General features: G+C 42.8%; 1 protein-coding gene across 1 annotated transcript in view; it reads right to left on the bottom strand.

Moving 5' to 3' along the window:
* LOC111843552 (nuclear receptor ROR-alpha A-like) overlaps nucleotides 1-17,727 on the bottom strand; it is a 207,406-nt gene extending 189,679 nt beyond the window's left edge. Inside the window, exon 1 of the mRNA XM_072698418.1 lies at nucleotides 17,418-17,727. Within this exon, the coding sequence (XP_072554519.1) occupies nucleotides 17,418-17,571 (154 nt within the window). The 5' untranslated portion in view covers nucleotides 17,572-17,727. The remainder of the gene's footprint in view (nucleotides 1-17,417) is intronic.
* Between the last annotated feature and the right edge of the window lie 219 nt (nucleotides 17,728-17,946).

The raw sequence follows: 17,946 nt of genomic DNA, 5'->3' as shown, positions 1-17,946 counted from the left end.
ACCCAGCTTCTCCCAGCCAGCTGGACTCGGGGTCAGCTAACCTGGTTCTCCAAAAGGCAGTGGAGAACACGGAGAAGCTGAGGACCACCACAGCTTCTGGCCAGGCACTTACAGTATTAAGATCACTAGGTGTGGCTGGCTTAGGGCACGGTTCTTCATACGGCTGGAATAAAGGGGAAAGCCTATCACCAAGGGACCTGCCTGCCTGCCCCTCCCCCCCAAAAAAAAAGATTCTATGAAGGATCCATATAATTAAATGTAATTACATGTATTCATTTAGCGGACACTTTTAACCAAAGCGATGTACAACGGAGAACAACTGTAGGTCAAGGCCCATTGGTGAAATCACTCTGCCGACGACGGGATTTGCAACAACGACCTTCCGATAACAGACACGATGTCCTGAACCACATGTCACTCCCACAGCTACATTATTATGCCTAAATGATAGCCACTTCATTAAAATCACATTTAAAACATACTTCCTCTGCTGCTCCCCTGGGTCAAACGTGGCTCAGGAACAAACCAGGCTGAAACATGTGAATATGATTTATAATGCTTGATAAGGTAAAACACACTAATGAAAGTTGCCAAAGATACACAGCAGGTTAGTTACAGGTCTCTCACATCATTATGAAATGCAATGAGACGTCAACAATAAAAACAATAGCTACCGCAGCTAACAAAGTACATTCCGGCCAATGTTATGTAATGGTCTTCACAAAGTTAGCAGAGGACATTCTTACTGCAACGTTAATGGAATGTTATTTCCACATTTTACAGTGATTAAAAATAAAGGATTTGTCAATGTCAGCACAATACCATTGTTACCTGAATATCCTTTTAACACAATTAATGTGAAAAATATTGTTTAAAATAAAATTTATTTAGTAAAAATTAAGCAACATGCGTATACCAGGAACACGCCATCCGGCCTTGAACCCATGACCTTGGAGTGTAACGCACCAGTATTACCCATTGTCCACCATGCACTTCCTTTATTGTCACATTTATTGTCATGGTCAGCTGTTATTGTGGTTTTTAAAGTGCTTTATAAATAAACTTGACTTGACTTGACTTGACATTACTAGTCTTAGTTGTAGTAGCAGTTGCAGTGGGCTAACATTCTGGGAACGTCCGGAAAACTGGACATTTCCATAACTTATTCATAACATTCAGTAAATGTTCCTAGAACGAAAATTTGTTAGCCGGGTATACCAACAAAATTTATAATGGCCATGGTCACTTTTCCACCTGCAATAAATAATACATTTGACAATTTCCCCATATCCTAAATGCTTTTCCATTTATAGCTTTAGACAGTAAAATTAAGCACTAACTTCACTGGAAGATATTACTGTAATATCTCTCAAAATATTCAGCAGATGCAAACTAAACAGCTAAAATGTTTGTCGACATCACATTGCGAACCAAGGATACCAAAGTAAAATTTGTCAGCTAATCAGAAATTTCTAAGTGCAGTTTTTCTGGGTTTCGATGACTTGTCTGTGTCTGCAAAAATTCACTTGTAATTCTTGGCTGTGTCTAAGGTGTCATTTTATCTAGCACTTCTTGCAAGAACAGTGTGATACCTCAACTCTACTGGAAACGCTACAGCAAAGTGTTTCTTCATGACAAAATACTTGATATAAGAAGCCCCGGATCTCAGATAGCTTTATTAGACTTTTTCTGCTTCGGAGATGCTGTTGGTTGCAGTGAGTAATGTCGCTTACGGTCTTTGAGCTTCTCGATTAATACAGCTGGTCATTTACTGAAGCAATTTAGCACGAGTGCCTTCAGAAGTGCATAACTGAGCAACAATCACTTCATGACAAATGACCTGTTATTGTCTCACAAAATATGTGCCAAAGGGGCTTCAAAATCAATTTCAAGGCAGCCACTCATCCAGACAGGGAGCAGGCAGCATCTTGTGGAAAAACTTGCTCCCCGATTCCAAGCCCAGTGACAATGACGCCCAAGGAGAAGCCAGCGCTTGCTGCTCCACACGGGCTGCGGGCGGGTGAACTGATAGCAGCTGACCTTCTTCTCCGATTACGTAAGGCCCAGTCAGTGAGAACGGCTGGAGGGCCTGAGAGGTAGAATGAAAAATGTGAGCACTGAAGATGACCCCCCCCTGAATAACAGACCCCCGAATGACATACAGGGTCACAGACAGTAGTCATGCCTACATTACTCTGCAAGCGGTATACAGAAAAAAACAGCAGCTCTTCTCACTGTCTAGTCAATTATCGAACTTAATGTTTTCATTGTAGGCTGTCTAATATTAAAGTAGCTAATTTAGTTAATGGAGCTAAGAACCTTTCATACCGGTGTCTGTTATCAAGTATCTGTTTAAATATTTTATTATATAATTACATTATAAATATAGGAAAAGGTTTTCATTATTTTCATTATTTACCTTTTGCCCCTGGCTGACAATGTACCCATGTAGACAAGACAAGCCATGTTTTTTTGTCTCACAGCCAAGGCAGTGAATGTTTGATCGAACCTTAATGACAGGCATAGTAACAGTTTTTGGTAAATTAAAAGATAAAATGCAGAAGTTCTGCTTTGTTCTTTAAAAAACACTGGAGTTCCTTGTGTGAAGCAGACCAGGACATACAACTGCCAACCTTGTTAAATTAATTAACGTTGTTTTTTGAGGAGGAAATTAAGCCTAAAATCACTATATGTTTGCACACGGCAGACTTTAAAGCTGTAAAAACAGCAAGATTGTTTGTATTTACACTCACGTTGTCGTGCAAGTTTTGTTTACGCAAGCCAAATCGGGTCGGGTCATGGACAAAAATACTTCTGGTTACGGGCCGCAGGTCCGATTACATTGGGTTCACGAGACTCTCATGCTTGTGCGTAAAACATCCCTAAATTTATGAGTGTCTGTGTGAGGTCTTTAAAAGGGTTTCTAACGATTCAAGTAAGGCAGGTGTGTGGTCTCGCCCCACTTCACAGCGGAGAGCCCAGGGGCCTGTACTACGAAGCGGGGTTACTGGCTTATCGGGGTAACTTGTTGGATCTAAGGTAGTCTGGGCAAAATGTAAGTGAAGGAATATGAAGTCCATTTAAACTGTGGTACCTTAAATCCGACAAGTTACCCCAATAAGCCAGTAACCCTGCTTCGTAGTACAGGCCACAGGTCTGTTGCCGAATCCTGATCACCCCGATATTGGCACGTTCCCTGTTCATGTACCTACCAAACATTTCCCTCAGATGGGGGAGACGTTACAAGCCCCCCCTTGTAAATACGCTGTTATTCCCGATGACGCTTCTTACATCATCTATGGCACCGTGGCTCTTTGGGGGGGGGGGGGGGTTACAGCCACCGGGGAAGGGAGCAAATCCCGATCGATGGCGGAACAGCTACAGTAGGTGATCCCCGTGAAGGTGATCCCCGTGAAGGTGTTCCCCATGAAGGTGATCCCCGTGAAGGTGATCCCCGTGAAGGTGTTCCCCCGTGAAGGTGATCCCCGTGAAGGTGATCCCTGTGAAGGTGTTCCCCATGAAGGTGATCCCCGTGAAGGTGTTCCCCTGTGAAGGTGTTCCCCCGTGAAGGTGTTCCCCCGTGAAGGTGTTCCCCGTGAAGGTGATCCCCGTGACTGCGTGGGTTTCTCCACATATGGAAGGAAAGCCATGACTCACACTTCAGCACAAATCTTACTGCTTATTTGTAATGAGTTTGTGAGAGTTTTTTTATTTGTTTTTTTTTGCAACGTGTATTTCGGTGACAAATATAGTATCTCCCTCCTTATCGGTAATCTCCCAGGCGTGTCAGATCATCAGGCCGTGGGATGTAAAAAAGCAACGGGTGATATGACCATGCAGAGGTAATCCTTGCATCTGACAGGAAGGGTGTTCACCTGTAACGAGGCCCCCATTTGGGGAGACAAAGGACCAGCGTGACAGTCCTTTTCCCTTGGGGACCGCAGTGTCAATCTGTCCATTCCACAGGCCGAAAAAGAATCAAACCACGAACAATGAATCGCAACATTGTCTTAATTTACTCTAGAAATAACATGTCACATTTCTATTCGTTCCCTACAAAGGTAAACAAATGTATTAACTTGAAAAATAGCTTCAGTTTAACAGTGAATGAATTCAGTATGTTTTCTGTCACTCTACACAGATATTTATAAGCAGCATCAGCAGGTTTGCAATCATTTTCTTTATAAAAAAAACAAACAGCAAAGCTGAACATTTGGTCCTTTTTTGTTAACTCGTACATTTTTCCTCATTCAAATATGTGCTCTTAAGGGTTTGCTGGACATGGCTTGTTCTGAGTCTCCATCACACCATCACCTTTTAACGTGCATGCATACTGAAAGAGCAATAGTGTTAGGGAAAGAATCATATTACTATAGCATCTAGCAGATAACTGAGCTGTATTTTAGCATTCATTATGTTCAAGGAACCTATTTTCCAACTGAGTTATGGAGTTACTAAGCGTAAGCACTGGATGCTTACCATTTCAGGGACGCCTGCTATTGCATGCATGGCCTGAAGGGGGTGATCTTTCCTTCTTACTGCTGTTTGCAGGGGCCGGTCAGAGTCAGCAGGGCCAGACACATCTGCACGCGGTTAATCGGCTTTCTGTGCGACGGCCCGTACACTTGAAAGGCACTTTGTGCAATTAGCAATGTGCAGAAAACTTCCACCTGGCCCCAACAGAGATGGAGGGGACCGAGTGCTCCCAGCCGGCTCGGCCCTGAGGCTGACTGATAGTGCTGTTGCGCAGGTGTCACAGGAAGCCCCACGCAGCATATCATGTCAGCTGACTGGGAAGAGTCAACCGGATAGGCTTCATGCCTTGCCAATCAAGGCTATAAGTCACCGTCATTGGCTACGTCACTCTGCCTCTCTGACACAACGCCCTCCAATGTGCTAATTCACTGTTTGAAATGTAAGCATGGCAGGCACAAGGGCGCAGGTGAGCAAATAAAGATAAAGGCAAAAATTGGGCTAAAACTAGAATAAATGTTAAAAAAAAAAAAAAAACTTAAGTAGCTTTTCAAGAGAAGCACCAGACCCTGAAGTGAATGGGAGTCTATACATCGCTTTCCAGAGTTAGTAGATATTAATGAGACTCGTTCCAACCACTCATGGGGGATTACAAAATATATACATTCTTTCACAGGCTAAAGCCCAGATTTGTCTTGCCTTTTCACCCAGATTTAACGCGTGTTCTTCCACAGTATGTTCATTTGCACAGACTATCCTCTTACGCTTGCTCATTCATGCCCGTGAAACACATCCACCGATAGGCAGACAGGCCCACTGGAACCGCAGAAAGACACACAGGAGGACGTCTGGCCTCACGCCGCGAGGCTCTCACTCTCGCTCTTCACTGCGGACTCTAGCGCGGCCAAACCAAATCCGCCTCTGAACGTTGAGTAGAGCAGAACATCGTGGATCAAATCTATTCCGGCGCAGAAACGTTTTACGTTACACCCAAACGGACTACGGTTACAGGAACTGAACACCATCTAAGTGGCCGGCCTTCAGCAGTCTCTGTGCCTTCTGCAACAGAGATGGCAGTGTATGCCGTAAACATGAGGTTTTATGACACACGCATGCTAATCTGCAAGCTATGTATGTTTTGCTCCTAAACCGACTGTAGCCAGGTGATTACGATAAAATAACTGTCATTGTATGTGGTAATGTACATCTGCAGGACACATTAAGAAGTCATAAATCTTATGATACCATAAACCTGGATATCACTTCATCTACATCAGTGAAATTCAATGCTAATGTAACTTAGTAAGTGTAATTCAGGAGACAGATCCGGAAACGGCACGTGGCATTCAGAGACGCTGTGCAGAATGTCCCCTGCCCAATTTAACTGCAATTAATGCGTAGCAATTTGACACAATTTATGAGATCTGATTGAGTTTATTAAGCATTTAGAAGTAGCATTTTGGACCACTGACAAGTCTTAATCAAACTGTAAATGTATTTGATTTTTAAAGATAAGATACTTTATTAGCAGGTTAAAATCATACTGGATGTATTTAGTTTATTCTCAGTAAGGAACACTAAAGATTAGTAAATACAGAAATTTGAATAAACATATTTTTCATATATATTTTGGTATGCAAAACTTTTAGTACATCCTATTTAGCCTTAAGAGAATTATGTAAACTTTTATTGTTAATACTTTATCATTAAATTAACAACGTCCGAGTACAAAATGAATTCAAGCATTTTATCTTACTTATTTTAATTTCCATTTAACTCCCTCGCAAAGTTAAACACAGTGAACACCCTACAGCGATTGTGTAATACAGCATGTCTGTGCTTCCTGCAGATAATAGAAATCCGTCATTTTCACTTGTAAACGATTAAAAGACCATACCTTCTCATTCAAGAACAGCTGCATATACAATGAGTCACACATGGTTGTCAGGAGTAGTAACCAATACTAACCCTAATATTACTAACTGTCCTGCTCTACCCTTTTCTTCTCTCGCTCACTCCCCTGGATCATCGAATTCTAATAAATGTATCCAGGACAACCACTACAGATCTATTAGTCATCTTAAAGTAACTCTCTCAAAGAGTTAAGAAGGCCATAGTCTTCTATTCAGAATCATCGCCTACTCTTGTGACTGTCCTCTTCATTCGGCAATGAATTGCACTACTTTCTTCTTATATGTCTGCGGAAATATCAAGCAGTTTTCTACTGTTAAAATCATAGTGGATATCAGTACAATGGAATAGTTACACCCATAACTCAGAGGTTTAGTCAAATCTAACAGTGCTTGATCTTGAGGATCTGTTGGTTCAAAAACTATTTTAATTTAATCATTCTTCCAAGCAATAACCTATAGGCATAGGCTACTTTTTTCTAATTCACAAATGGAATACTGAAAAACCATTAAAACAACATGTAGTCTTTTATCGGTCTTGTGATATTGTCTATTCTCGGGCCACTGTCGCTGCGTCGGATCAGTTTCAGTAAGTACCGGAACGCAGAAAAAAGTGCCGTAACCCAAAAGACGAAAATACAGAAGTTCCGGAACTGCGTTCCGCTGCGTTCCGGCCCACTTCAACACGCACTGAAATCTAAGAACAGAAAAATTACACGTTGAAGCTTTTCCTGGTGCTGACAGGCAGGAGTGTGTGTGTGTGTGTGTGTGTGTGTGTATGTGAGTGGGGGCGTGATGGGGGGGGTCGTCCCTCAATCCCGTAGTTCCCTTCCATATATTAAGCAGGTAGTCTGTCCTGTACTGGGTGAGAGTACATCCTGATTTTTGGCTTCTGAGCAGGAATGTGGAGTGGCGCAGTACTAGGAACAACTAGATCAGAGCAAAAATACAGTTGCAGGGGTTACATAAGTTAAGCAACTCTCAAGTGAGTATTTTTAAATTGGTAATTACCAATGTGCTGTTAGGAAGTCGTGATGTTCCCTAAACATCACAGAAACTTGATTAACATCTAATGCAGTTGTGGTTGAATGCTGATGTCTTTCAACAGTGCAGGAAAGGACTCGCTGAAGCTGTCTGATAGATATAAAAAATGTCAAAGCCTAGTGCAGGGCGAAAAGGGGGAAAAAACATTGAGGAGGGCGGTCTGGGAGGCAAACGAAAATCTGAGAGCAACTTTTTAAGTCCTTCAGAATCATTGGTATGTAACATCTGAAAGAAAAAAAAAGAAAAATCTCTCCTTCGGCTACATAAATCCCAGAGCATGGCAGCGGGGGGTATGGATGTTATGCTTCAAAATGCAACATTCAACATAAATGAACATTTATATCACAATCCATCCATTGAAGAAGTTCATCACATTATTATTAATTAATTAAATGAGTCATTGAATACTTCAAACATTCCGTAACCACATGACTTTGTGATCTCAACTCAAGAACGCATTTCAAATGAGCTCCCTGACAGGACGGAGAAAAGCACATCACACGGAACGCAAAAATACCATCAAAGGAAAAGTATCGATTTAATAATATTCAGAATACTTAACGAAGATCGATTGTCTCAGTTGTTTAACATGCTTTGTTATAAATTTTAAAGCAGCAAAATCAACAGAAGCAGAAATCATGTCTCCAAGACATGGTCACTTCTGGTTCCGTATCCTACTTTTTGTGTCGTGAAATAATCTCCAGCAATATTAAGAATATGGCAACTCAGAACGTACTCAGAAATGGCCAGGAAATGGTACAGTATCCCCATACTGATAACATAGGAGCAGTACTTCTACAACTTTTAATACCTAACAGGTAAAAATTTGAAACTGACCATCTTCATTGGGATGATTTAAGGGCTTCTGGAAACCCAGGTAGTGAGGATATGAAAATAGTAGGATGCATCTAGATTATTTTGTTATTTTCTGTGATTTCTTTGACAAGCTAAAGTAAATTAACTCACGTTGGATTTTATAAAATGAAACCCTTCAGATCAGTGTACAAGAAGCACTGGTTTCTAAATAAATCAGAAAACTACTTAAGAATGTCTACTAAGGGTTTTAAATAAAATATATTTTCCAACAGCCAACTATAACAGTCAAACATAGAAAAATGCCTTTTGTCTACTGAAAAGAGATACAAGGAAAACGGACTTATCAGTTTACCCACACATAGGAATGTTACATTTTGTCATACTACTAGTGAACAACGAAGGAATATTCCTTAAGATTATTCATTTCATTTAAAACAATTCTTTCAGCTACCACTTTTGGTGGTCATATCCCAGTATGCAATGTCAACCATGAAATGCCATGGAAAAAAAAGTTATTCATTATTAATATTGCGAATCCCAAAAAAGTTATTAATAGTTGTAGATTTGAAGCCCGAGCTCGCTGTAACTCAGTAACAGAGTATCTCGAATCGTGACATTCGCCATGTTCCTGTATAACTTAGTGACTTTGTTCCATTTACCCGATCTGTCCCACATATGCTTTTTAATTACAGCGTGTCTGGAAAAGCCGATATCGCAGCCACAGAGTATCTGCGGCGCCCTCCGTGAGGGGTGTACTTCATACCGTCTCTGCACCGCAGCCGAGTCCATCAATCGCGCCTGACAACGACTTCATAAGGCACTGGGACTTCGCTTTAAAGTGAGACTTCACCAAAGCAACCCCCCCCCCCACCCCCCACTAAGCATCTAGAGTATTTGGCTTCATTACTATTTAAGCTATGTGAGACACTAACTTCTGTAAATGGGACACACATCTGAGCAGACGTGTGCCACTTCAGACGGGGCCCCCATCGCCAGCGGGTTTCTCCCTCCCTCCCTTTCTCCCTCCCTCCCTCCCTCTCTCTCTCTCTCTTTCTGCCAGCCCCAGTTGAGAAGCCTGCAAACGGAGATCCAAAAGGAGCCGTCCCGCAAGAATAAAACTTAGAGCCCCGTCTAGGAGAAACAGGTCATTGGTCAGCGGTCTAAATATCCGTGCTTTACTCCTGACTTCCAGAGGAGTATCTCTTCTCTCTCTCTCTCTCTCTCTCTCTCTCTCTGCCCTGACTTTGTTTAACTAGTATTAGGCTTGTCCACAATTCCCCTCAATTCCTTGTTCCCTCTACATTTCTGTTTATCTTTGGGGTGGTCATGATGAGCAAGATGCAGAAGACAACACAAAATGTTTCTGACCAGAATTTGTTTTTACGTGTGCTATAAATTTGACCTCAACCTAGACAACTATATCACAACAGAGGCTGGTTTATTGCAGAGAATGCTCTCCTATTTTACACAACACCAATCTTCCAAACAAGCCTCATCCACAAGAGGACAGTGAATTATGTAAATTTTGTGAAAAGTTATGCCGCATGATCAGAAGAACAGAGAGAATAAGGAGGATGCAGGAAAATACTAATTCAACTCCAGTAAATTATTGGGTAACTGCAGCACAGGGTGATACAGTGGCTTATTGGGTAGTGCTGTTGTTTGACATCCACAGTGGTGGGGGTTTGAATCCAGCCATTGCTATGCCTGTAGGGTTGACACACACACACTCCACAGCCATGCAGCTAAACTAACTGGTGTCTCTAAATTGCCCATACTGTATGAACATGTATATGGACTGGCATCCCATCTAGGGTGTACCTCTGCTCTGTGTCCTGTGTTGCCTGGGGTCGACTCGACCCCCCACCAGTGACATTGACCAAGAGAAGCGGTTAGGAGATGGATGGATGGATTATTTTTACAATTTAACTGCTCTGGGTAGCTTACTAGTTATTTTACAAATTTGTAAACACCCAACAAAAAAAAAGAATCAAACGGAAGTGTTAAAGAAAGCAAGGAAGATCAGTGAGGTGAGATCAGTGAGGTGAGATCAGTGAGGTGAGATCAGTGAAGTGAGATCAGTGAGGTGAGATCAGTGAGGTGAGATCAGTGAAGTGAGATCAGTGACATTCGGCGGTAGGCTATGGTGGAATTTACTACGTGGTTTCACTGCTCCACCACATCCAGCAAAATGCTTAGCCGGTGCTACTATGCAGGGGTTACATCCAGAATCAGGGAGGAGGGGGACCTCTGTCAGGTGCTAAGCATGGGGGGGGTCCTGAATAACCTCTGTATATTAGTTAATTAAACATCTTTTGCAGTTATGATTACAGTCTTAAAGATATAGTACGTTCATCTGTCTGTATGTTCAGTTACCACTTTATAACAATACAAAATAAACTGAAAAATGTGACCAAAAATTTATTTTTATTTGATATGAGTATTGCACATATCACATAGTTAAAAAGTACTGTTACTACAAGGAATAATCTTTGCTAATTCATTTATAATGTCCCCCTAGAAATAAATTAAAATATCTAGCTTCTTACACACATCTTAGCTCCAGCAGAGTCTGGCTACTAAGTGAAGTTTCGGCAGCAGTTTGGTAAGTGAAACAAATCAAAATACAAAAACACGGGTCAGAAATCCAGGCGTCGTGTCGGAATCTTATCAAAGTCTGATCAAAGCTACTCATGAAAATTAACATTAACTGATGAAAAAACATTATTTTAGCGCTAAATTCACCTTTTATTAAACTCTTCGCTTTCAATTTTGTGAAATATCGAGACATTTAAAAAAAAGTGTTAATGTTGAGGGAGGCGGAGCCATGTTCTGGATACGAAGAGGCAGGCTGAGCTCCATCTATATCTACACTATCTTGAGCACAGCACCAGTAGCTTAGATGTTTTTCATTTCGCTGCCAAAGTAGGAGGATCTGCAATCCTCCTGACCACCTTTAAACTGGGTTTTAAAAAATGGTATTTAAAAAATGAGTCTGAATTTGACAGAAATAGGCAATTCTTTTCCAAGAAGTGAATGAATATTACAAGCCCCCGTAGCAGTGATCAATCCACCCATCCATCCAGTATAGGGTCATAGCAGTAGAGTTTTTCTCCTAATAATATACATTCAGTGGCCACCTGCCTAACTGTGGGTAGGACCCCCATTTTCCTAGAGAACAGCTAGAACTCTTTGAGGCAGAGACTGAATAGGGTTTCATGGAATTTGGCATCATATTTTTCCACTTGCAGCCTCCCTGTTAGCTTTAACAAGTTTGTCCTCAGAACTGCCACTGAAAAAATAAAAATTATATATATATATATATATATATATATATAAATATATATATACACACACATATACATACAGTGGCAGTCTGTGAGATCCACCGAGCGCTAACGCCTGCTACATCACGTCCATCACACAGATGCACAGGCCTAAGTCTCAGTGGAACAGTAGCTGAACCTCAAGACCTTGTCTGAGTTGCAGCTGCATGATTCGCCATTTGCAGCATCAGGCGATTGACATAAACAAAGGGTGCGTGTTAAAGTGGACGCTGAGTGTGTTTAATGTTATAAAAAGAACGATAACAGCAACACCAGCCGTAAACTGACGGCAGCCGTAAAATGCTTAAACTGAACTGAAGACAATACTCCCCAAAACTATGGCTGGGAGAAGTAACTAGAAGATGGATGGATGGATTGATGGATGGATGGATGGATGGATGGATGGAAATAATATTGTGCTGCATGCTCCCAAAGAGTATGCAACCTCAACAGTAATGCCAAGATCAGTGCTAAACCAGCTTTTGATTACACAACCCAAGCCATGAGCAAAATCCTTCTTAAGAACTTGTAATAAACAACATGCAAAACATATTTATTTTTACTTATGCAAATCTGAACTGTTAAAACATATTTCTGTACATATTTATCTTCATAATTGTTTAGGTGGGAAAAAGGCACCAAACTGAGTATTTGTTTAACAGAAAACACAGGATTATGTTAATAAACGATGTGTCATTTCTGAATTTGGAACAACAACAGGGCTTCGCTTAATGCCGTAAGCCTCTCGAGTCCGCAGGCTTGGGACACCCGATCCGAGGCCCGGGTCCTGGGTCCTGTACGGCACCAGCGGGGTGGCTTGTGACACATCGCACTAGAGCGGATTAGAGGTGGTGGTGATGGTGGGGGGGGGGGGGGGGGGGGGGTGTTATGTCATGGGAACGCTGCCAGATCGAGAGGGATGCTGTTTTCCCTGCCTGGGTCTCCCTGCCATGGCCTGTCTGTCAGGGACCTGTCCAGGCTACCAGGGGGGAATCACAGGCCCCACGTCTGAGGACCACCAGCACTCGCCCCCCACCCTCCCCCATCCATCTCCTGTCGGTGTTGGGTAAACACACACGACCCTCTCCAACCCGCAGGGCCGAACCGTGCCGCCCGGAATGGCAATGCTGACGGGGCCCCTCAAGTGCCCACAAGTGGCAGGGGGTGCGGAGATTATCTTCTGTGAGTCAGGCCATGGAAGCCAGCAAGGATATCTCAGGATGGGATGTTTACCTTCTTATACTTAATCCATCTGGGAGAGCGTGAATTTGGCAGGTGGCTGAACATAACTCACTCAGGCACAAACATAGACATCTAATTGGCGAAAAGGAAACAGTAATCTTATCATGCAGCAGTACACCGTAGACTGCAAATATATACTGTCAGAGATTCTTTAACTTCAATACATGCCCCCAGCAGAGGGATCCTAATTACCTGCTTAGGTAAGCTCAACAATTTTGGTTTTGTTTTTCATAAAACAACAAATTTTAAAGCAAGCATAATGCCATGTACTGTAACCAACACGAAGATAGATCTATCCATCTATCCATCCGTCCGTCTGTCCGTCCATCTACATTTGTTTATTTGTGCTGAATTTCTATATTTTTCCAATGCTTCTCCACACCACATCTCCCGCTACCTTATCGTATCGTTTCTCATTTTGGAAGATGCAAGAAGCAGTGCTCCCTTATGGCATATATGACTCAAAGTGCAACATCTCAGGCAGGCACTCGCAGTTGTGATGCTGAGCAGCGCTCCTGTGGCTCCCTAAGACCCCAGACAGATCACAGGACCCACTGGAATCCTGGGGCTTACTTCCCTTGTTTTTCATGTCACATCACAGTCACTGTAGCGTGTGACCAAGCATGCATATGAGTGTTACAAATGATTCGTCAACCTGAACTCTTCCGTGCAATTCAGACTGATGGTAACTGAACATTCTCAAGATTTCTTCTCAAGTGTTTGCGATTGGACAATTTCTGTTATTGATGGAAATAGTAAACGTCACAGCTGGAAGGACAAAGGAGCCCCAGAAATGTCTGGAAAAGGTTCAGTCATACAGCTGCAATTTCCCTACAATGCAATATTGGCCAGTGCAATATGCTCCATCTGCTAAGGTGATGCATTAAACCATTAAGAAATGATGCATTAACCGTTGCATTGCAATGTACTGCTGCAAGCTTTGCATTTACATAAGGTACAATGTTTTCCAGTGCAATTACAGCGAAGGCTGTCATGCCACAGCGATTAATTGGCCCACCTTAACATTTTTTTTGGAGGGAGTGCTGGCTCTGATGCTAGGGCTCTGTGCCAGGAACTGGAAGGTCACTGGTTCAAATCCCATGAATGCCCAGAGAGATTCTACTCCGTTGGGCCCTTGAGCAAGGCCCTTAACTGCAATTGCTTCATCCTGGGTGTGACGTTAATCTACATCCAGCTGTATAAGGAGATCCTCCAACTTACAGGGAATAACTTGGGGGTTGAATCTTTTACAAATCTAACAAAAGCACAGGTGCATCACTGTTTAATACTGGAATTCAGTAATAACTCTAATTAAAATACAATTAATTTGATAGACACACGTCTCCTGAATTGTTCCCCATTGTTTTTCCCAGAGCATGTCACCAAAGACTAAGATTTTGAAAAAGCAGTAAATTTGAGCCCAATAACAACAGGGTAGCATAAGGGGGGAGGGGGGTACCTATGGGGGTCACCGGGGACCCCAGAGCAGATGGGCCAGGGTGGCAGTGGGGAGGGTGGGGGCTTTAGGTACAGGGGTCTCCCCAAGTGAGCACGGCCAGGCTGAAGGCCTCACCTGGGCTCTTCTGAGCCTGTCCGCCTCTAACATGGTACCAGAGCTCGGGACGCACGGCATAAGGGATGCAGGGAAAACAAAGAAATATCCATTCGCACTGCTGCTAATGAGCTGGCCCATCATCCAAGCGGTACCGCTTTTACAGACCAGAGCTAACCTCGGAACACCCCGGACCTTTAGAGAACGAGCCTGCATAAGAAGTCACAACGCTCCACGAACAGCGTGGGACGCGTCTCTGTTTGGCAGACCACTGTCAGGGCGCCGCCTGACACTCCCCTTAATACGGTGTCTGCTGGGCCTCGTTTCCTCTCTTCTCTGCTGTTTTCACTCCCTCCCCCGTTAAAGTGACCGAGACCAGAAACAATTTGAAATTGGGCTGATAATAAAAACATTAAAAATGTCGATTTTGCGTCGGGCGTCGAAGCGTTTCAGATGTCAGAGCTGTGGGGTACTTTTTCGAAGGAGGATCAAAGGGAAGTGACAAGAAAAAGACAAACACACAAGAAATAATAGCTGGCAACAAAATTAAATACCATAGCTATCAACAAAGCTATACAAATGGGTAATTCAACAAAATCTCTCGAAATTCTACAGAAGCTGGTGAACGATTTCTTGAGGTGAAAAGACCATTCATACCTTTCGAACACAGGTCTCTATTGTACCATCTCACCTTCGAAGAATTGCTTTGTATTTGTAAACATTGCAGCTTTGCATAGATCTTTAGCACACAGCTAGTGACGCAAGTTTGCAAATACAGGATAAATATCCTCAGTGCCATAAAGACAACATTAAGAACTGCTTTAATACATACTTTTAATACTATTCTTCTCTGGTAGATGGCAATAGAAATTCCTAAGTATTTGTTTTGTTTGTTTATTTCAAGTATGTAGAAGATATATTCAGTAGAGATGCTGGCTTTGTGTTGATAACGTCCAGCACCACCACAAAGTCCATATGCCATCGCGGGGAGTCACCTGGCATTATTCAAAATTTAAGAACACAATAATTTTACCACACCTCAAAAGTACTCAAACAGATGCAGTACTGAGACAATATTGACGCTCAAACAAGACTATTAAAACTATTTTTTCACATGAGAGTAAAGTATTCTCGCAATAAGCAGCCCTGCTAGTTGCTTACACGTAATGCCAGTGGTTGGTATAGAATTAAACTGAAATAAAACTGAAAATACGTAAAAACGTAGCGAAAATACGTTAAGATCTCTCAGCAATGATTATTACGTGTAAATTAAGACCAAGGGTATTACTAAATAATCACTGTACATGATTTTAGCTGAATAGGGACAGTAAAATATTTCTCTATGAAAAAATACAAATATAAAAAAGCATAGGTGTTGAAGACTGGTCATATTTATGTGTACGGTCAAGATTTTTGGATTTAGACATTTTCGCAAAACTCTCTGATTGAATCAACTGGAGGCCGCCTCTTTTCTCATTTTTTTTCCACCGAATGAGTTACATAACACATGGGAAGGCGTTTCTCTGACTGTCTCTGCTTCCCGGGGTACTATAATCCAGATCGCAAACGGGGCGAATATGGGTCAGCGGGTTAGGAGTGTCTGGGAGTCAGATGCCTTTCATGCAAACGCCAGATCACATGCGCGCCCCCCCCCCCCCAAAAAAAAAAAGAAAAAAAAAACTATATCAAATAAAATAAAATGTTCAAGGGAGCGAACGCAGTCCTACCTGCCCCTGCTTATTACATAACCGGGACCTGGCAGGGAACCACCAAGTTAAAGTGAAACAATGTCCCTCATTTCTCTAACAGCGGATCATCGCCACATATCACAGGCTCTAAAAACCCGCTACTGAAACCACGTCAAACGGCCGGGGGAGGGAAGTGATTTTTTTCCGTCATCTTGAAAAAAAAAATGGAAAGATCTTTAATGGATATTCCCTCGCTCCTGCCTCCGGTTTATGGCTAAACCTGTTACATAACCGGCTTACATTCCTCATTCAACGTATCAGACTCTAAATATACCCCATCCGCTGAGGAAATGTGCACAAAGAGACGCGTCCGTGTCTGAAACTGCTCCGCTTGTCTGTGCCATTTCGTCCACCAACCTTATTAAAAATCAATGTAGATATTAGTGCATGAATATCTTTCCGCTCTAACTTGCGTTAGATGCGTAAATGGAGGCTGTCTACAGGGGGTGTGGCTAGCCGGAGATATTGTCTGTAGCCTAAACAGACATCAAATAATCAGCCATATTTAGCATTAATATTTTAAAGAATATTCAAAGCATATTGGATGGATTTTAAAACGATCGGGGAAAATTATCGCATGCGGTCTGTCCGTCCGTGATGAAACGGCTGGCAACCCGTCAGGTTAGGTGCTGGAATATGTCAAGGCAGCCTGTTTAGCTGGAGCAGAGGTATGTATGAGCAAGTAAAAGACACGCCGGTTTATTGCAAAAAAAGGCGTCCATATATGCGCATCCAGGGCAGCAGCCCCGCCGACAGCATCCCGCTGCTGTCAAATCGCAAACGGGAGAGAAAAGTTTAGCTATGTTACTTCCAAGTGGCAGTCATACTTCTCCCCCAAAAAGTTCCACTTTCACAAGCATCTAAGCAGAAATCATGAGATCAGATTATAAAAGGGCATCAAATAAAAGCATTTCTATGCGAACGCGCACTGCGAGCAGTCCTGCAGAAACACTGCCAATCGTTTGCATTATTGTTATATATTTTTTGGGGTATTTTGTTTCAGATGTCGTATCCTGTTGCTACTTTTTAACCCTCAGGACGGCCGGTGAATCTGCCCAAATGGCGCACCGAAGCGGCGGCTGCGAATTTAAGTGGCGATCCGGCGGCTGTCACGTTAGTCGCTGGAGTGGAAGTTTAATTTCTGGACGGTGCTGAAATCGATTCCCCGAAGCTCCCGAAACTGCGGTCATTTACCATGTTCACATAGGGAGCCGGCAGTTCTTTTGAACTTCGCCGATTTTTTTTTTTTTTTCCCATCAGATGTCATTACTGTTATATGTCTAAAAGATATGTTTTGGGATCTTACCTCTGTTGGTGCTCGAACAGCTCTGCCTTCGAACCGGGGCTTGCTGGTCAGTTTTTCCGAGAGTCTCCAGGTTAACCGGGGTGTCCCTGACCGGGGTAGCCGGCTCCGCAGCGCCGCTGCCCGTGTCATTTGCCGGATCTGGAGGGGACTCCATGTTTTAAACTCGAATGTATATCTTAACTGCCGGAGCGAACGGTTTCACGCCGGGTTTCTATAAATTGCGAGCTCCGACGCTCGGGTCTCGCCGCCTATTTTAGAGTATAACTAAGAAGTGCGAGTGTGAGATCGCGGCAGCGGTGGGTGTGTGGGTCTGCTCGTCCACTGGCAGCGCTAGTGAGAGCTCCAGTCCTACAACTGGAAAGGGAAAGGTTGTCAATAGCCGAGATAATAGATGAAAAAAAAAACAGTGCCGTCTTGTTTTCTGACATGGGGATGACATATAGGCTGCTACGGAACACTTTTAAGTCGGCTGATCAATCCAAAAACTGTTACAGGTTCAGAGGTGGGGGAAGCTTTTTATAAAGATCAC

This window comes from Paramormyrops kingsleyae, chromosome 13, assembly GCF_048594095.1.
Source record: "Paramormyrops kingsleyae isolate MSU_618 chromosome 13, PKINGS_0.4, whole genome shotgun sequence".
In the NCBI taxonomy this organism is placed as follows: Eukaryota; Metazoa; Chordata; class Actinopteri; order Osteoglossiformes; family Mormyridae; genus Paramormyrops; species Paramormyrops kingsleyae.
The sequence above is the reverse complement of the archived record's forward strand: the minus strand, read 5'-3'. Positions and strand labels throughout refer to the sequence as shown.